Source organism: Tursiops truncatus, chromosome 9 (genome assembly GCF_011762595.2).
Source record: "Tursiops truncatus isolate mTurTru1 chromosome 9, mTurTru1.mat.Y, whole genome shotgun sequence".
Classification (NCBI taxonomy): Eukaryota; Metazoa; Chordata; class Mammalia; order Artiodactyla; family Delphinidae; genus Tursiops; species Tursiops truncatus.
Window position 1 is genome coordinate 87766748 of NC_047042.1, and position 20538 is coordinate 87787285.

Genomic DNA, 20538 nt, shown 5'->3' on the forward strand with positions numbered 1-20538 from the left:
TGTGGCCTGTCCCTCCTTGCCAGATCCCTTGGAGGAGATCCCGTCCCGGCTCTACTCACTTCCCCCTCTGGTGCCTGAGCCTCACGGGGCAGTCCTGGGAAGCATATGCCCCAGGCAAGATGGGCCCCAGAGTCGTCGGCGTCTCGTTACCTGGGTAAGGGAAGCGAAACCAAGGAGCCTGGCTCAGGACGTCGCCTTTGGTGTCTGTGCGGGCCAGGTACCCGTAGGCTGCAGGTGCCGAGGGGAGGGTGTCAGTGACTGTGAGCACGAAGCACAGCAGCCACGAGATGCAGAGCGCCAGCAACACCTGCCGGAGGGAGGGAGGCGCCCTTCACACTGGGCCCCACCCCTGCACCTGCCCACACCTCCCAGAGAGGGTGGGCGAAGGAGGGAGTCGGGAAAGCTCTTTGAGATGAGGAAGTGTTGGGCTACAAACCCTTCCAGTGACAACAGGAATCCGCTGTGTCAGTGGATAATGAACACATTACAGGAATAGAGAAACTAAACTGTGGGGAGACCTTGCGTCAAGTAGAGGCAGAAATGTCTAGGAAAGTGGACACAGCCTGGGTCAGAAGGATTGCAGTCTGACTCCCTTTCTATTGTTTGCTGGTCCCATGACCCTGGATCAAATTCCCTGAGCCTCAGTGTCCTCATCTGTACAATGGAATTACAACCATTGCTCTGCAGAGCCTGAGACTCAGATATACCGTGAGGTCCTCAGATATACTGACTTTTAATCTCTGATGGTAGAACCCCTGACATCGGCATTTTTAGCAATGTCCCCAGGTGATTCTTATGCATACCGAACTTTTGAACCATTGGCCTACAGGATTGCTGAGGGATCAATGAGATCACTATGTGGAAGTAACTTTTTATAATGCAGAATGTATTTCACAGATAAATTGAACCTGAAAACACATTTGTGTGGTTGGCAATGGCACCTACTTGACAGAGTGGAGCAAATTCAACAGAGAAGGCTCTGAAAAAGGAGACACCATCATTGTCAGCAGGATCTGAATTATCCAGGAGCCAATGAGAAAGAACCTGATCTAAGCAACTTGGCCCTTAGTTTTGCACCTTTAGCGGTGAGCCTGGCTGTCTCCCCCAGTGCCATGCTATGAGGACGGCCCAGGGACACGAGAAGACTGTCCCACAGCAATGCCCAGGGCAGCAACCTGGGGCGAGTTCTCTACTCCTGGGAGAGAAGCAATGAGGGAAGATCTGGGATGGCATTACACCAAGGCTCCCACCACCCAAGGGGCAATTAAGGGAGGCTCAGGAGGAGAGGCCGCTGCAGGTGGAGAGCATTTGACTTGGGGGCCATCTGGGAGAGCAACAGGCTGTCCCTCACTGTCCAGGTGAGTCAACTAAGAATGGCAGAGGGTGGGGAGCGCTTCTTACAGGGAAGACCTGAAACAGGTAGAACTTAGAGGTGTGACACTTCTTCTCTCTTCCGTAAACAGGCACAGGCACCGCGATGTTTTTCAGGTACTGAGAAAACAGCACGATGAGGAAGATGGTCCTGAAACAGAAACAAACCACACCCAACCTGGCAAACTTGGGCTCATCACGAGAGCGACGGTCCGGGAAGGCGTGCCATCACGTGTCTCTGGGACTATGGGGCAGTGGCTGTGCTGGGAGGGTCCCCATCTAGGCCCTGCTCTGCAGTGTAGGCAGCATCCTGCCAGTTCTGAAAAGGTGGGCAGGCCCCTTTCAGAGGCTGCTGGTGGCTGAAGAGGAACAGTGGGCAGGGGCCTGAGAAATAAGCATGGCAGCTGCACAGATCCAGACTGAAGCCAGTGAGGCCAGAGTCAGGCCACCTTCTCTCCCAGGTGGTCCTGCAGGTCCTTGCGGTCAGACCACAACAGACAGAGTGAATGAGCGTGTCCAGGGTCATGCCCAAGTCCCTTCAAAGCTCTGTTTAAATGCTGAAGGCCTCTTTTTCTGGGAAGCCTTCCTGACACCACCCCCCACCCTCGGCAAGCTGGCTGTCACCACCCCATCCCCTGAACCAGCCGGCACACTGTGACTCTCATCACTGTCTCCTGGTGTCACAGGCACTTGGACACAAGTCTTATCCCTCTACTACGCTACAAAATGCTTGAGAGCTGGGGCCATGTCTTTGCACTCTTCCCAGGTGCTGGAGGTTTACAAATATTTGCTCAGTGAAAACCTAGGAGGCAGGGGACGGGTAGCATCAGCTGTCTGTGAACCCTACGCTAAGTATGTTTATACCCTGCCTGTGATGAACTTATTGTCTGTGAGGACTGACAACATAAGAAATAGTAATAATATATTCTAAGTAGCCATTTCACTGCTTTTAAGGTATCGTGATGTTTGTGAAAGTATTTGTAAACCACCAGAGTTTGCCAATATCCAGGACTCACTCTTCTTACTGGGTAATCTTCCTCCAAAGATGGCCCACCTTCCCCAGAGGGTGCTTACATGGCAGCAATCCCCCAGTGGATCCCGGCGTCATTGCCCGCAGAATCGAAGAGAGGCAGGGCCACCAGGGAGATGGTCGGAGCAATGGTCAAGGGGCCGATGAAGCGCATGAGGAAGCCAATGAGGCCTGAGAAGCCCACCAGCATCTGGACACAGGAAGCAACCATGATGGCTCCCTGCAGCTGAAGAGGAAGCATGGGGCTCAGCACCTGGGAGCCTGTGGCGGGGCCACCCAGATCGGTGGTACCTTCAGAGGCAGTGCAGGGGCAAAGCTGGACCCCAGAGGAACTGAGGGAAGGTGAGCTCGGACCTCACTCCTCTCTCCAGTCCTCTATTTCCAACTGTCTGTTGGACATTTTCACCTAATGTGAAGTTTTTCAGGAAGTAGATTTCAAGATTATCTATTGATCACAGTGATAATGTGATGACTCGTAATACTGGCATCACCCAGTTATGTATTGAACATCTTGCTGATTTATTTGTCTCTGTTTTCCTACTTTCTATTGCAGAGGTTGGCAAAGGTTTTTCTGTAAAGGATCAGAGAGTGAATAGTTGAGGCTCTGTGGACCGTACAGGCTCAGCTGAAACTTTTCCAGGCAAGATGGAAACAAATGAGCTTGACTGTGTTCTAATAAAACTCCACTGATAGGCACTGAAATTTGAATTTCCTACAATTTTGACATGTCATAAAATATTATTCTTGAATTTCGTACAATTTTGACATGTCATAAAATATTATTCTTCTTTTGATTTTTTTTCAACCATTTAAAATATGAAACCATTTTTAGCTTGCGGGCTATAAAAAAACAAACAAACAAACAGAAAACAGGCAACTAGCCAGATTTGGCTCACGGGCTGTAGTTTGCCAACCCCTGATCTATTGGACTGATTGAGTTTTACTTTATTTCTCCTTTTCTACTTTGCTAATATGGATGTTATTCATGTTACCCCTGAAAATGTTCCTTGCTTTGAAGTCTGCTCTTCCTGAAAAGAAAGAAGTCTGACTCCTGCTTTCCTTTGATCAGTGTTAACGTGGTATATTCTTCTCCATCCATTTACTTTTAATCTACATGTGTCTTTATATTTAAAGCCGGTTTCTTCTGGACAACATACAGTTGGGTCTTGTGTTTTGATCCACTCTGACAATCTCTGTGCCTTTAGACCAATGACGTTCAAAGTGATTATTGATATAGTTGGATTAATATCCACCATAACCATTACTATTTTCTATTTGTTGCCCTTGTTCTTCATTTCTGTTTTTGTCTTCTACTGGTTTTCTTCCTTTTGTGGTTTTAACTGAGCTTTTTTTCCCCTCTCCTTTCTTAGCATAACCATTATCCTTTTTTTTTTCCTTTAGAGTTTGCAATGTACATTTACAGCTAATCCAAGTCCCCCCCCCCCTTTTTTTTTCTTGTCACACCACAGGGCTTGCAGATCTTAGTTCCCAAACCAGGGATCAAACCCACGGCCTTGGCAGTAAAAGTGCAGTCCTAACCACTGGACCACCCGGGAATTCTACCAAGTTCACTTTCAAATAACACTATACCACATCATGAGTGGCGTGAGTACTTTATAGTAACAAAGCAATCCTAATTTCTCCGACCTAGCCTTTTTATCATTGCTGTCATTCATTTCACGTATACATAAGCATACACAAGGATATAAAAAATTTAAAACCACCATAATACTGGAAGGTGAAGTTTAAGTTGGTCTAATGTGTTGAAAACTGAGCTTGCCATCTCTTCCCAGAGTTCTCTACATTTTCTGCTACCACCACTTTCTAAAAATATAATCATTACTTACTTGTCCTCTTTATTACTTCTTATCTCCCAGAAAGTAATGACACCCCTATTGGTCCTATATTTGCCTCACTTTCATTTGTGGCTAGTATCGTGATGTAGAGTTGGACTGCTAACCATTGGTGGCTTCAAGACTTGAGATGTGTGTGAACAAATTTAACTTAGTGAAACATGGAAACTCTACCTTAAATTCCAATAGGCTGGCCCAGTGAATTAAACCAATCCATCAATTAATAAAAGAAGATTGAAACTTGAAAGAATTTTCCCTTGTTTACAGCACTGGTGAAAAACACTGGACCAGTAGATGGAGCTAAAATACCACAAATAAGACTCTGGGTTTGTACTCACTGTTGGACACTTGAAGGCAATGTGGGAAAAAAATAGTGGAGGATACAGTCTGGGCAAGAGAACTCCCACCCTGGGGCCTGTGCTTTAGAGCAGGGGTTGGCAAACTTTTTCTGTAAAAAGCCAGATAGTTAACATTTTAGGTTTTGTGGGCCACATACAGTTTCTGTCACATTCTTTTTTAAATTTTAAACAACTTTTTAAAATGTAAAAACCACTCTTAATTGGTGGGCAGTAAAAAACAGATTACAGGCTGGATTTGGTCCAAGAGCAACAGTTTACTGACTCCTGCTTTAGAGGACTCACAAGCATAAAAATAAATGGTAAATGTATTTAAAAAACATGGTTGTGTCTGTAACTTGGGATCCTGTGCTCAGTGCAGGCACAGCATGACCCAAACATCCCTAAACATCCTCTCTCACTACTAATACTGTGTCCTCAAAACACAAAGTAACTGCTTCAGACCACTGCAGTGTTGAGGCAGACAGGTCATGAGAACACAGGAAGAATTCGAGCAGCAGAGTGCTTAGGTAGGAGAAGAGACGAATTAACTTGTCAGATCTTTCCTCTTGGATAGCACAAAGGCAAGAGATTCCTGCACAAAAAATTACAGTTCTCAGTAGGTCTAAGTGGAAGGGAAATCCTGCCCCTGGCATCTAGCAGAGCAGGGTAAGGAAACTGATGAAATAAAACTTATATTTTAAGGCAGGACAAGTAAAAAAATTACACATAAAGTTCTCTCTGTGTGTTTGTTTGGGCCTCCGCCCTCCCTACTGTGCAGTGTGAACCTGCATTACACATTAACCAGAGTTCCTCAAAGATAAGGGGCCTGCTCAACCGTAAAGATCAATTGTTTTTCTTTCTTCTGATGCTAGCAATGTAATTTCTTAAAAGAACAGCGTTCCCTCCCAGCTCTGTAGGGGGTCATGGGGACTGGCTGCTCGCTTTGTACCTGCTTATCTGGACAATGTATCCTTGGTGGACTTTACGTAAAGTATCAGTGTGTCATTTTGATGTTCGATCCTTTGTCTCAAAAATGTATATGACTGTGCCTTCAACTTCTAACAGGTGGAAGGGTTCCCAGAGCTTCCTGAGAATCTGCTTCCTGGGTTTATAATCCTCAGCTTGGCTCGAATAAAATTCCAATTTTTTCTTCTTAACTTGATAGTTAATTAAATTTTCGCTGACAAAATCCACTTCTTATTCTTTGCTTAGTTTTAATTTGGATTTACGAAAGCCAAGTATTGGCTCCCTGGGGGACAGCAGAAACAAAATCCCCCAAAACCTCAGACCACATGTATTTTGTGATTCATGTTATCGATGATATAATAAAACTAGGATGCACTGAAGAAGAAATACATCCTGCTTTGGAAAAGGTGGTACAACACACAGCATTTGAAGACTGGCCAACGGACCTGGCAAAAATCCAGGGCCCACCCGCTTGACAAATGAAATCCTTAGGTATATCTAAATCCTTAGGTATAAATGAAATCCTTAGGTATATCTGGAACTACATGGAAAAGTTCTTTAAACATTAAAAACCTCTGTTAACTCTGGGTCCACCTTGAGAAAACAAGGAAGCACAAGAACTTGATAGGTCATTGAAGTACATCCACATCTGGGTGCACTGTTGGACTGTATACCAGAGCACGGCCACATGCAGAAAGGCTGTTTTTGAAAGGGAAGAACAGCAGAAGGTTCTGGCTGAAATTCACAAGTTATGGCTCAGACTGGTCTCAGAGTGGTGTCCTGACCAGCACAGTGCTCCTGAGATACCAGAAGCGTCAGTGGTTCTGTCCATGCTGAATGAGGACTGACCCTGGCAGATGCCTGGCGCTTCAGCTCTGCGTGGGGCATTTGGTGTGGAGGCGGCCCAGAGCAGCTACTCAAATACTCTCCCTCTGAAGGACCATTCCTAACTCGTCTGCTACTGGGCACTATGTGGAATTAGAGCACTACTGAATGGCACCAAATAACTCCAAGATCAGAGATCCCAATGGTATCTTGAGTGACGTCAGAAAGACATTCAAATAAGGCAGGGGATCATCAACAGAATGTGCTAATTAAAGGGAAATCGTTATATTCAGGAAAAGAAAAGGCAGTTACACAAGGAGGCGTTCATAGGATCCATGAGTAAGTGACAGTCCCCCTCCCCTGGGTGGACACTACCTCACGAGATAATCTATCTCTAACAACAGAGCCTTGGATCCCACTATGTGGATCTTTGAATTCAAAAAGCACTGCTTGGGGGGACTTCCCTGGTGGCACAGTGGTTAAGAATCTGCCTGCCAATGCAGGGGACACGGGTTCAAGCCCTGGTCTGGGAAGATCCCACGTGCCATGGAGCAACTAAGCCCGTGCGCCACAACTACTAAGCCTGCGTTCTAGAGTCCATGAGCCACAACTATGAGCCCACATGCCAAACTACTGAAGCCCATGCACCTAGAGCCTGTGCTCCACAACAAGAGAAGTCACGGCAATGAGAAGCCTGCACACCACAACGAAGGGTAGCCCCTGCTCACCGCAACCAGAGAAAGCCTGCCTGTAGCAACGAAGACCCAATGCAGCCTTAAATAAATAAATAAATTGATTAAAAAAAAAAAGCACTGCTTGGAGTCTTGCTAAAGGTGCTGCTCACCCACCTGAGAAAGACTGAGACTGAAAGAGTGTAACATTGCAACAGAAGGACCTTGATGGAGGAAGGAAGGCAAGTCTAAGTCCAGCCAAAGGACCAAGCTGTGTGTGATGTGACTGACAGTACACACATAAAACCCCAGAGTCATCCCTTTAGAATTCTATAGGTTCTCGGGCTGTGGCCAATGGACTAGCAGTTTGGTCTGGCAAGTGCATCATAGAGGCGCTACTGAAATTTCACCTTTTATGGGAAAGGACTTTATAGTCAAATCTCAAATACTGGTGGTTCACGTAGATGCCCCTATGTCTTAAAAACAGGAGGGAAGTAAGATTTTGAATGTAGTCATTAGGGCCCACAAGATGACACCTCGGGCCACAAGCCATGCATATGCGGGCTCACAAACTACATAATCTCCATCTCTCTTTGAAGTCACCTGCGTTGCCCAGGATGATCCAGATTGCCAACAGCGCTGGGCACAGGTGCCTCTGGTGGGAGAATATGAGGATAAATGGCCCATCACAGAACTGACAGGCTGCCTGTACTGGACAGTCCACAGAGCATGGGAGGTTTTAACATTTTTTTAAACTGGTATGGACAGTGTTTCTGGTTTGAGCTTTGCCTATCCTGCCACTGAAGCCCTGGCGCAGGCTACAATAAAGAGACTAGCAACTCAGATTGCCCACCAGCATGAAGATCAACTTATATATCAAACAGCTCAAGGATCACTTTTCACAGCATGAACAAGACAGGAATGGACCAAGAAATACAGTATCAAGTGATCTTTTCATATTTCATGTCACTTTCCAAAGGAGTGAAATTATTGCAAAATTAGAACGTGTGCTTGAAGCAACAAAATGTGGGTGACAAAGGCACGAAGGGCAGGCTTTGCAGGGCAGGATAGTGTAAGATCAAGCTACAAGTGGGGCACTAAACTGTGTCACTAGTGGAGCAGTTTGCAAAGGACAGATTGGGAAATGAGAAGGTAAAGAAACCCTATTTTCCCAGGACTAGGGATTTGGTTGTGTTCCCTAAGATAGGAATAATAAGAATCAATTTAATTTGACTTGTTGGAATTCTGATGGTATTTATGGGCCGGACTGGAAAGTGTGGTGTTTTTCAGGATGCATCCAACCCAGTGGAGAGGCTACCGTGACAATATACTTATTAAATCATTTGAAAGTACGCTGGGGAAGGACACACAAGGAGGGTTTAACAGTGTTACTTTTCCTGCCCACTATATAAAGGCTAGCAGAGAAGGACTCAGCACCTCCTCTTCCAACAGGAGCAAGGAAATGGGTTAAGAAAGGCTCACAGTGGGCGGAAAGAAAGATGGCGGCAGGAAGAACTGGAGTTACCAAATTATGGTATTGAATAATGCTACTTTTGCCCGTTGCATTTAAAATGTTGGAAATAAGAAAATGATTTCTTAGCCATATTTCTAGATACGTCTTCAATCTGGAATGAGGGATGCTGGCATCAGAGTTGATTCTACCAAACTGAAACACATCTAATAACACTAGACCCAGAGTATACTGTGCTGAACTGGATGGACAATGAGGAATGAACACTGTGAAAGTAGCCAAAGCTACTACGATGCTGGCATATTTAGGACACGGTCTGTTGTTTGAACTTTAAAATGGGTCATGGACTAATTCATAGGTCATTTACATGATACTCAATGAAAGTCATGGAAATAATGATAAATAACGAAGTCTATATTGGGATATTGACCTCTAGTCACCAGCTAATGTGGTAAGCATAGGAGCAAAAATGACCCCAGGTGGTCAAATAGACCTACAAGATGAGGACAGACATTTATAGTTAACTCTAAATCATTCAATAACATCATAAAAGAATGATACAAGTTTACCATCATACACTGACCAGAGCAGCTAAAATGAAAAAGAGAAAATGTTGGTGAGAATTTGGAGTAAATGGAACTCACACATGCTGCTGGTGGGAGTGTAAATTGGAACATACACTTTGCAAATGTATTTGCTAGTGTTTACTAAAGTTGAACATATACATAACATACAGTGATGGTGAATTTTATGTGTCAACTTGACTGGGCTGAGGGATGCCCAGATAGCTGACAAAACATTTTTTCTGGGTGTGTCTGTGAGGATGTTTCCAGAAGAGGTTAGCATTTGAATTGGTGTGAACTGAAGGAAGCAGACGGCCCTACCCAATGTGGGTGAGTGCCATCCAATCCTTTGAGGGCCTCACATAAAGCAGAAGAGCTAATTTGCTCTGCTTGAGCTGAGTCATCCACCTTCTCCTGCCCCCAGACATCAGCACTCCTGGTTCTCAGGTATTTGGAATCAGTTTAGGACTTACACCATTGTCCTTCCGCCCCAGCCCTCACCCCCACTGGAGTGTTTTGTCAATTCTACTCCTTCTCATTGGTCAAATCTGGGTAAGAATAGGAATCTTGTTACCATGTTTCCTCTGTCTTCCCTCTTTCTTTATCTTTCATATACAGCAGATGTGACCCTTATTGCAGCCATGAGGCTGTGAGGATGCTGAACATGGATTGGGTGGGGTGCAGGATGGACCCTGGCTGGGCTAAGGCTTCCTAGCTTAACTCCTAAGGATATCTAGGGAACAAACTCTGCTCTAGGTCCATAGCCCTGAGTTCAGGAATGTCCTTGGTCCAGTTCTAGTGAGTTAGTGCTGAAGACATTAAGTGAAAGCTGGATTCATGCCTGAGCAAACTACCTTGTATTGGAAACCCAGTACTATACGGTGCTTGTGTAACTGTCCCTGCTCCAGAGGAGGTGGTCCTTAGCCTCACTCCAGGCCTACATATTTAAGGTCAAGCTGGGAGGAAGCTGGTTGGGCTTCCTAGAAATCTCAAGTGACCTTCACTCTCTCATACAGTACCCCACCCATGGGCCGTCCTTGACCCCTCACGTAGGAGGTCAGGTGAGGATGTTGGGGTCTGGATGCTAGCAGGTCTACTGTCCCTGAGGGTATGGCTATGCTCTCTGCCAAGAATCCTGTGTGCTGGCTTCCTTATCTATTGTTTAGATAAGCCAACCTGGAGCATGGCCAAACTTCAGAGCCTGCTTCAAGGCCACTAGTTTCTTTCCCTGGATGATAAAACTGAATTAAGCAAGGGCCAAGTATCTTAAAGCCTGGAATCTTGCTCAGCAATGAGTTGAACAATGAATGTTGAACAAATGAATCAACTCAGGAGCCCCTGTTGAGGACCACTCCATTCCTCTCACCCCATCCCCCTCACCCCAATACCTCTCGGATCCTCTTCTGCCATTCCTCAGTGAATTCAGGGGAGCTGGTGTTCACCAGGCTGGCATTGAGTGTCCACATGGGGCACTTCCAGGTGGGAAGGGACAGCATGGCCAGGGAGGGTGCCAGAAAAGCAAATGTTCCTCCCTGGAGAATGGGCAGCCTGGAGGAGGGGAAAGGAGAGAGTTACCAATCAGCTCTTTAAGCGCTGGTCTGTCACTGGTCCCAGTGGAGGCCTTTTAATCCCAAGTCCTACCTTAGTTTCAAGGCAACACATGACCCCTGCAGTTCTCAGTTTACAGGGAACTCCTGCCAAGCTCCAAGTCAGACCCATGAACCCTGCCAGACTTTGGACGGGTAGGAGAGGTGGAGAGGGAAAGCAAGCAGACCTAACCCCAGTCCTGGAGATACAAGCCCAGGAGCAGAGAGTCAGGTGCTGGGAAACGATTTGGGGGTAGCACAGAGCTCAGGGAACATGTTGAGTGGGTGCCATTGTCTTCCTCAGTCCCAGAGAATCTTCCCCAGACCCCAGGATCAAAGCACAGCTCACACATGTGGAGTTCCACCCACTGACAAGAGATGCACAGCCTAGAATCTGGGTGGCCAGATTCCTTTGCCTCTTCAGAAATGAACAGCAATCCCAGACCTCTACCTTCAGGCTCCTTTTTATCACCTGGACTGAATAGGCTTGAGGTCAATCATCAGGGCGTATCCCCCACCCACGTCTTTCTCCCTCCTCGTTGGTGTCTCACTCTGGCCTCTGTGAGAACTTCTAGCAGAACTTCTAGCCCATCTGACTTGTCTCCCTTCAAGGTGAATGTAGCCTGATAAGTCAACCTCCAATAACCCTCTCTTACTAGAAGGTCAGAAGCTATCAAGGCTCACCTAGTCTCTTTGCCCTGCATATTAGAATTTGGGGTGGGGGGTGGAACAAAGGGACGTCGGCCTCGTGCTTGCATTTGTCACTATAGCACACCCAGTTTAGGTACTTTTTCTTAACAATACTAGAAGGCTATTTTTGAACTCAGGATTCCATGAAGACAGCTTAAAGGGTTATTTCTGAGAAAGATTGAACACATTTTACTTAATGAAAATATAAAGTTTTGCTGCCTAAGTGGGCTGAAAGTAGGAATCAGCAATGCCTGGGTATCACCCTCAGATGAGTTAGTGGGCTTGTCAAGAGGGTGCAGCCAGGCATGGGGAGGGCTTAAAGCTCCAGGTGATTCTAATGTCAACCAGGGCTGAGAACAAGTAATCTAGATTCATAAATCTAGACCCATAAGGTTCCAAAACAGATTGGAATATATGGCACACACAGGGCAGGAACATATGGGTGGTGGAATGGGTATGTGTGAATAATGTTTTTAATTAAAAAATTAAGGGGGGGAGATAAATCAGGAGTTTGGAATTAACATGTACACACTAATATACATAAAATAGGTAAACAACAAGGACCTACTGTATAGCTCTAGCACAGGGAACTATACTCAATATCTTATAATAACCTATAATGGAAAAGAATCTGAAAAAGTATATATGTACATATCTACACATACATATATATATATATATGTATATTTGTATAACCGAATCACTTTGCTGTACACTTGAAACTAACACAACATTGTAAATTAACTATACTTCAATTAAAATGCATAGAACTTATGAAGCTAAGTATCTTGACAGAGAAGGGAAACATGCTATACTTATATCACTGCAAAATCCTTTTGAGCTTTTAAAATGAACATAGAAATCTTTGCATATCATATGTACAGAGTATATAATACAAGAATTGTGTTTTAATTTTTTGCTGTAATTCCATATGCACATTTCATTCATTCAACAAATATTTATTGAGGACCTGCTCTGTGAGAGGCACTGGTCGCCAGGTATTGGGGATACCATGGTGACTGAGACAAAACACCACTTACATTCTACACGTTTCTCTGTTAGCTCTTGTACTAACAAACTAATCATTTATAGTAACTGACTCTCAAGGGTTCTTTAAACACCTTATGACTCTGCTTAAAAGCACTCCACCATTACTATGCCACCATTGCCGCAGCCATTTCAGTATTAATGGGTTCCATGAGGTCAGGGATGATTATTTTTCTTTTCCATCTCTCCAGCACTGAGCCTAGTGTTGCAAAAACCTACGAACGTTGGGTTTTCTCATTTTATTTTATTTTATTTTTTTAGTTTAACAGGTATATAACGAAACCCTAACAAATGTTAATTTGCATTTCATTAAGTCATAATAGACGTGCACTCATTCGTGTCATTTTATGTTTTTCCTTGTCTATAAACTGTCTACTCGTTACACAGATACTGTCAAAATATATTTATAACAATTTTTATGATGGTGAGCTTTATGTTTGTTGAAAAAACTGTTTTTTGTTATTATATGCAGGAATTCATCCCCAACTTAGAACTTCTTTAAGGGAGCACTTCAAAATTTTCAAGTAGCTCAGCACTTTTCTAACTCTGTTCATGTTCCTTTCAAGATTATTATATGTAGTTGGGATAATGTGATATATGGACTTTCTACCTTTTTGTTTTGTTTGGTCACGCCTCGCAGCTTGCAGGATCTTAGTCCCCCGACCAGGGATTGAACCCCGGGCCACAGCAGTGAAAGCACTGAGTCCCAACCACTGGACTGCCAGGGAATTCCCTCTATGTTTTTGTAATTGCTAAGAATACCTTTTATGTTCAAGAGCAAGATGAATTTTTTCCATTTATTTACTAGAGAGTACTCTTTTTTTTTTTTGCAGTACGCGGGTCTCTCACTGTTGTGGCCTCTCCTGTTGTGGAGCACAGGCTCTGGACGCGCAGGCTCAGTGGCCATGGCTCACGGGCCCAGCCGCTCCGTGGCATGTGGGATCTTCCCGGACCGGGGCACGATCCCGTGTCCCCTGCATTGGCAGGCGGACTCTCAACCACTGCGCCACCAGGGAAGCCCTGGAGAGTACTCTTATGTGCTACCTTTAGATTCACACAATGTATCCATAAATTCTTCCCTCATTATTCTGTACTCAGACCTTCCAATCCCATTTTCCATCCATTCCTCTCCCCCTCCCCACCTCATTTTGTTAGCATTCCCATTTCTTTCCCATAACTTCTCATTGGTACCTTTTTAAGAGAGGGAGAGAGATCTACATGTATTTCTTGCATTTCTGCTAGTTTTTCTATTACGCACTTTCCTGGTACATGTTTAAGACGTGTGCATTCAGTATCACTACAAGGCTTTACTGCTTCATGTATCTTTTACCTTTCATGGTGACCTTAATGTGTATCTCAGTGCTGCTTTAATTTCACAATTACTTTCATCTGCTAGCATGATGGTAATTCCTATTTTTAAAATTTTCCCATGAGTATGATTCACTATTATTATACATACGCCTTCTGACTTAAATGTCTCTCTTGTAAACCATAGATTGTTGATTTTTAAAACTCAACATTTTAGAAATAGAAGAGCCATTTGAAGCGTATTCAGCCTGGCCTTGTCATTTTATAGATAGGGGATTTGGAGCCCAAGGTCTTAGAGTTAACCAGCATGAGTGCTTGGGTTTCCTTACTTATCACCATTGCCCTGTAACACCAGTTAAGAGCATGGTGTAGACCAAAGGCAAGTTTGAATCAGGCTCTACCTTATCAGTTGTGTGACCTAGGCGTGTTGCCCAGTTTCTGCAAGCCTCAGTGTCCTCTTTGACAAAATAAAGATAATACTACTCTCCCAAGGAGTAGCTGTGAAGATAAACTATATGTAAGTGATTAGCACAATGCCTGGGAAAGAGAAGAGCTCAATAAATAGAGTAATTTTCATTTTTATTCCCTCTGCAATGTGTGGCTACTTCTAGAAAAGGTAGTGTACACCAAAACATTTTCTTAATGTTTCCTCAAATAACAGATGTTATAGTATGGACTTTTTTTTTTTAAGCTCTTGTCTGGCATTCCCATTTCTTGCAGGTTGGTTCTCCAAGATTTGTTTCCTAAGACCTTCCCTATCCATCTTCCTCTTCCCTTCACCCTTTACCATCTCATCTGTATACTCAAGTCTGAAGAAGAAAACTCCCCACCATTTTCTTTTAAAACAACAACTTGCATGTAAAATGTCAAAATCTGCAGTCTCAGGAATGTCTCCTAGAAGTTTGATAGGATTGATATTTTAGGTTGTCAAAGCCACAGAAATGTGTCGTGGGGGTACTATCAACATCTAAGTTTATAAAGTATTTTAAAACTACATAGCATTTTCATATAATTATCCCAAGAGTACTTCAGGGTGGGTAGGACAATACTGCACTGTCTCTGTATGAGGAAAATGATGCTGGGGGCAGGTGCCAGTGGCAGGGCTAAGCTGGGAAGTGCAGAGCCCTGATCAGAAAGTCTGAGTCACTGGGCCAAATTGCAAAAGTGTGTTTGTTATAAGAACTGATAAGAGGGCATGTGGAAAGACAAACTTCTTCAACAGTTTATGCTAATGATTGTGTGGGGAATTTTTCTCATCTCTTAGTAGTTCCATTTGGGCCCATAAAACAGAAACAGCTAACCTTTTGGAAGTATTGGGAAGTTAAGCTTCAACCCTTCTCTCTGAGCTCTCATGTACACTTCATAAGATGATATACATGACGGTTGTTAAAGACGTTAAGGCAGACTTCATTCAAGGGGGGCTACTACGATGGGGTTTTGTAATAGGGGAGAGAGATCAGGCTCAACTCCCAATGTGACAAGGAAAACTTGGAATTTATAGCCAAGGAGCAGGGTGGGGTTCAGTGGATGGAAAGTTACTAAGAGGAAGCATCAGGGGTAAGAACAGGATTCTTGCTGAAAACAGGCCAAGGTGAACAGACATCACCTGTGGATAGTGAAAAATGAGAAAACCAATCAGAGAGTGAGGGTGGGGATTCTGGCTACAGTGACTGAGCAAGATTCTTGCTAAAATTGGATGATGCAGAGACCAACATGGAAGCTCAAAAGTCAAGTCTAGTTGAACAGTTGTCTATTGGATTTAGCAATAGGATGATCATAGTTGATCTTGTATGTTAGACACTATAAATAAATAGATCTCTCCCAGTTAAATAATAAATAGACTCAGCACAACTTGGGCCTGTACAAAATTCTGCAGCAGAAGGGGGAATGTCACATAAGGCTTTGGAGTTCTTAAAACCATATTGGAAACTAGAAGGCAAGGGAACAATTCTTTCAAAGTTCTGAAAAAAAAATGATTTCCAACCTAAAATTTTATACCCAGCCAAGCTATCGATCAAGTATGAGAATAGAATCAAGACATTTTCACATATGCAGAGTCTTACAGAATTTACCTCCCATGTGTTCTCTCGGGAAACTACTGCATGTTCGTGTTCCACCAAAAAAAAGAGGAAGACATGGGAACAAGAGATCTAGACTTGAAAACTGACATGAAGGGAATTCCCAGAATAAGGGTAAAGAGGCATCTCAGGATGACATATCTAATGTATACCAGGCACAGACAGCGACAGCTCCAGACTTCAGCAAGTCAGAGAGCCCCAGGAGGTAGTACATCAAGAAGATGAAGTTGATAGGCTACCTGATGTGATGAAATTATTAAGAAGAGATTTAGCAACAGGCAGGGAGTTTATCATTGAGTTAAAAACAAACAGATAGAAACTAAAGAATATTTAAAAAAAGAAAGATATTAATTTCAGGGAAAACAAAAAGTTGGGCAGGAAAGGAATCACTTTGTGATTCAGCTCTGAATAGCATCCCAGTCATTATAATGTGTACATTCAATATTGACCTATGCTGGGAGGGTATGAGAATAGGATGATGGAAAATATGCTTGTATGTGGTGGGAGTGAGGGGCTGTGAAAGAAAATGAAATCATAGTCATCCATATTGGCACTTCAGTCAATAGTGCCTAAAACAGAAGTGCATTAATTAGAGACGGTGGAAAATAACTAAATAATCAGCTTGGAGGGATGAGAGTGCTTGTTTCTGCCTAGAAGAAAGGGGGGAAGGGGGGGATCTCTGGTTGGTAGGGGAAGGCTGTTTGTCTGCCTTCTCTAAACCCATCACTACCCACTGCCTTGAGTGTACCTTTGACACCCACCCTCATTGTTCCAGTCCTCCCTTCTGATCTGCCCCAAAGACAAGCACAACTCTCCTTTTTTTCTTTTTTTAATGGCTTTAATGCTGACCTCCACAGAGAAACACATTGGGGAAAACAGAGATAAAAGCAGGTGAAGTGACAAAGAATCTAGGAAGTTGTCTCAAGGCTGTAGCCTTGAACCTTACCTATCAAGCCCCTTTCCAAGATGGTAATGGGCAGCCTACTGGACTTTTGCTCTCAGGCAAAGATTCAAAGGGTGTGGCTCACAAAACATATCCTGATACTTTTCTAAAAAAAATTTTTAAATGGTTTTCATTTCTCCCAGTTATAAAGAAACACATGGACTCTGAAGAAAAATTAATGGTAAATAAAAATATAAAGAATAAACCACCCTAATTCTACAACCCAGAAATAATCATCAACATTTTGTTCTCATCTTTTTTTAATCTTTAACTAGATAAACTTTATCAGCACACATATAATATATACCTTTCCTATACAATGTATACCAGCCAGAAATAACCTTTAACACTTCTTCAAGTCTCTTCTCTGTCTTTAACTAGATAAATGATTATCAGTACACATAAGATGCATATCTCTCATAATTATGAATTATGTTGGTCACTATTATGATAGTGAAAAGCTCAAAACAACTTAAATGTCCTTTAATAGGAAATGGTTAAACTAGAATATGTTATGTACTCTAGAATATGGAATACTAAGTGATATTTTTCTAAAAGTGCTATTGTGGAAATGTGTTTATTGAAATGGAATGATATTTATAATGTATTGTGTATGTTTAAAAAAGAGGGGGAGGAGTTTTTTTAACCACATTTAAATTTTTTTCAATAATTTACAAAGGCAGGGAGGGTGCAAAATTGTGTTTATGGTAATACCCTTTTCTTGGTGTGAAAAATAAATTTTACGTACCAGGCACTGAGCTAAGCACTTTACATACATTATCTAATTTAATTAGCATGGCTTTGGTAAAATTTTTTTAAATTTCCTCTTCACAGAAATACGAGGGACTGCCCTGGTGGCACAGTGGTTAAGAATCCGCCTGCCAATGCAGGGGGCACAGGTATGATCCCTGGTCGGGGAAGATCCCACATGCCGCAGAGCAACTAAGCCCATGCGCCACAACTGCTGAAGCTCACGTGCCCTAGAGCCCGCGTGCTGCAACTACTGAAGCCTGTGCCCCTACAGCCCGTGCTCCACAACAAGAGAAGCCACCGCAATGAGAAGTCTGCGCACCGCAACAAAGAGCAGCCCTTGCTCGCCGCAACTAGAGAAAGCCTATGCGTAGCAAAAAAACCCAACACAGCCTAAAATAAATAAATAAATATTTTTTAAATGAAGAGCAGAGAAAATATTTGAAAAAAACAAAAAAAAAAAAAAACCACATGAGGACTCCAAGATAACATTAATGCAAAAATTGTCAGGGGTAGAAAGGAGAGGGAGAATTAAGTCTCCCCTAGGTAAGGCAATACAGCTTGGGCACCCAGGAACCTGGAGAGGATGAGCCCCCAGAAGGGGTTTGGGGTTGGGACATGTAGAGCATGAGGGGCTTCTGGGGAAGAGGTCAACCGTTGGGGACAGAGACATCTGGAGCTTGAGCTGCTGGAATCCAACCTCACCTGTGTCATCATTTTGATGTTCCCTTTTGGAGTCAATCCAATGATTTGGCAAAGGGTGGTGTCACAGGGATTTTCTTTGAAATAGTTCAGAATGGGGAGCAGAGCCTCAGGAATGTCGAATGGGATTGATGAATTCTTGAACTTAAAAGGGTCGCTCTGCTGTGAGAAACCCTGGGTACCTTCAGAGCCCCAACTCCTTCACTATTGGACAAAGATCACTTAGTGTTCATCTTTTTACTGAGCTTCCTACCCCAAGCACGTAAGAACCTGCTACCCTGTAGGAAAGCACGTCCTGCACCTTCCGTGTAGTTAACTACCCAACCTAAACCCAGAGGAAGAAGCAGCACCAGGCCCCTCTTTGGGACACATCATCCCCTCCTCTGATGTGACTGATTACCAGGTCACTCTTCTGCTGCCAACAGCCACCACTGTTTCTGTTCCAGACAGAACTCCGATGGCACATCTGGTGCCTAGTTTTCAATGGGGCAGGGGCAAGATGGCTGCAGACCTCTGGCGATGGGCATGGACTTTCTGCAGAACCAGTAACAGATGCAGAGCTAGGACAGATCAGGGCTTGGCCACAGGGAGGTCCATGGAAGAAAAGGACAAATGCCAGGCAGGCTGATTCGGGCAAGACTACACAGAAGCCAGATTTGAATGCACTTTGGGCAGAAGTACTTGCTCCACACATGAGACTTTCCCAGGAAAATGAAAAGGGAGATCTATCACTTGAAACCACTCCAGAAAAAGAAATTCCCGGGTAAAAATCATGAGTAATTCCAGAGATGGAGTTAAGACCCAGAATTACACATAGTCAATAATAATTTCCTCTAGTGATTGCATTTAAACTTAATGCTTTCTTTTGAAACAGATAATGAAGTACGCCCTTACATGAATTTTGGAACTGAGTGCTTAACTGAGGAAGGCCCTTGGGGGACACACCCAAGACCCCTAAATTCACACCAGGGAGGCAGCCACCCCTCCGCCAAGGATTGCAGATGCCCACCCCACAATGGACACTACGCTCTTTAGCTCTTATTAGGGAAGCTGTTTTTACCTCTCATCATTCCCTTTGACTATTCAAGATGGTTTTAATCATTAAAATCTGAAATCTCATTGCTGCACCAGCATTTTTGTTTGCAGTCTAGAAAAGTACATAATTAAATACTGGTTATCAGATAATCAATAATCAAATCTACTTGATTCACAGGCTATCAGCTAGTTTTATAATCTCTAATGTCGTAGGCAGTTACTGTACTCATTAGCCTCTGAGCAGGAAGTCCATTTCCATGAGTGGAACCAAACTCAAGTGTATTCCTGTCCCCACCTTAGTTTAAGGACATTAGCATGGTTTTATTTCCTAATTTTATTTCCCTCTTTCTTTGTATGTTTAATTAGGCTATAGATTCTTTGAACTCTTAACTCCTGATTTGTTGTGTCTCTCACAGGGTTTACCAGAAGGCTAGGCCCACAGGCACTCTCAGTACTGAGATTCCAGTAGGAATATGGTACTGTATCATCTGTTCTGTCAGCATCACAGGTGTCCACAATATTAGAGATGGAAGGGACTTACAAATATAACATACTTCAACTCCCTCATGTTACAGATGAGAACACTGAGACTTAGAGAGGGTGAATGGCTTGTGCAGGTTCCCACAGCACAGAAGCCAGGACTAGAATTCAGGCCCTCAGTTTCCAAGATCAGTGTTTTTCCATAATTACAGTGAACACCATCTCAGTTTAAGAGGAGGTGCTTCCCCATCCAGAAGAGCCTTGTGTTTGTAACTCTCCATGGGGCAGCCAGGGGGATTGCTCCTGGGTATCCAGGCAGGTGGCTGCAAGGCCTCTCTGATGCTACCACAGCATCTGACACTCCAGGGACTGATTCTGGAAAAGTGGGAGGGGTCCCAGATTTTAGGGGCCTAAGAGACCAGACCAAACCCTATACCTCTTTGAGTCCTTGGTGGGGGATTTAGAAGAAATCTTGGCTCTCAGAGATGGTGACAGAAGGAGGAAGAAAGAGAAGGGAAATAACCTGACAAAGATGCAGGCACTAATCCCCTCTCCTCGACAGAAAATGGGAGAACTTAAGCTTTGGCATATCTCCTGGAAATGACTTGCAAAAGAAGCACTTTGGAAAGTGCCTTTGATTTGGTTTAGGCCAGAAGACCACACAAGGAATGAATATTCTCTGGATGCTGTCTACAGACAGCCTATCCTGGAAATAATTGGCTACCTTGCATCAGCCTTCGCCTGTGTGGTTTGATTCAGAAAATTGATAAAGAATAAATAAATGATAAAGAGTAAATCCTAAGAGTTCTCATCACAAGAAAAAATTTTTTT

General features: G+C 43.7%; 1 protein-coding gene across 1 annotated transcript in view; it reads right to left on the reverse strand.

Annotated features, from left to right (window-relative positions):
- LOC101318811 (solute carrier family 23 member 2-like) overlaps window positions 1-20538 on the reverse strand; it is a 29011-nt gene that overhangs the window by 4916 nt on the left and 3557 nt on the right. The window contains exons 3-6 of the mRNA XM_073809470.1: window positions 10477-10636; window positions 2446-2627; window positions 1402-1522; window positions 151-307 (exon numbers count right to left, since the gene is read on the reverse strand). Coding sequence (XP_073665571.1) covers window positions 151-307; window positions 1402-1522; window positions 2446-2627; window positions 10477-10636 — 620 coding nt within the window. The remainder of the gene's footprint in view (window positions 1-150; window positions 308-1401; window positions 1523-2445; window positions 2628-10476; window positions 10637-20538) is intronic.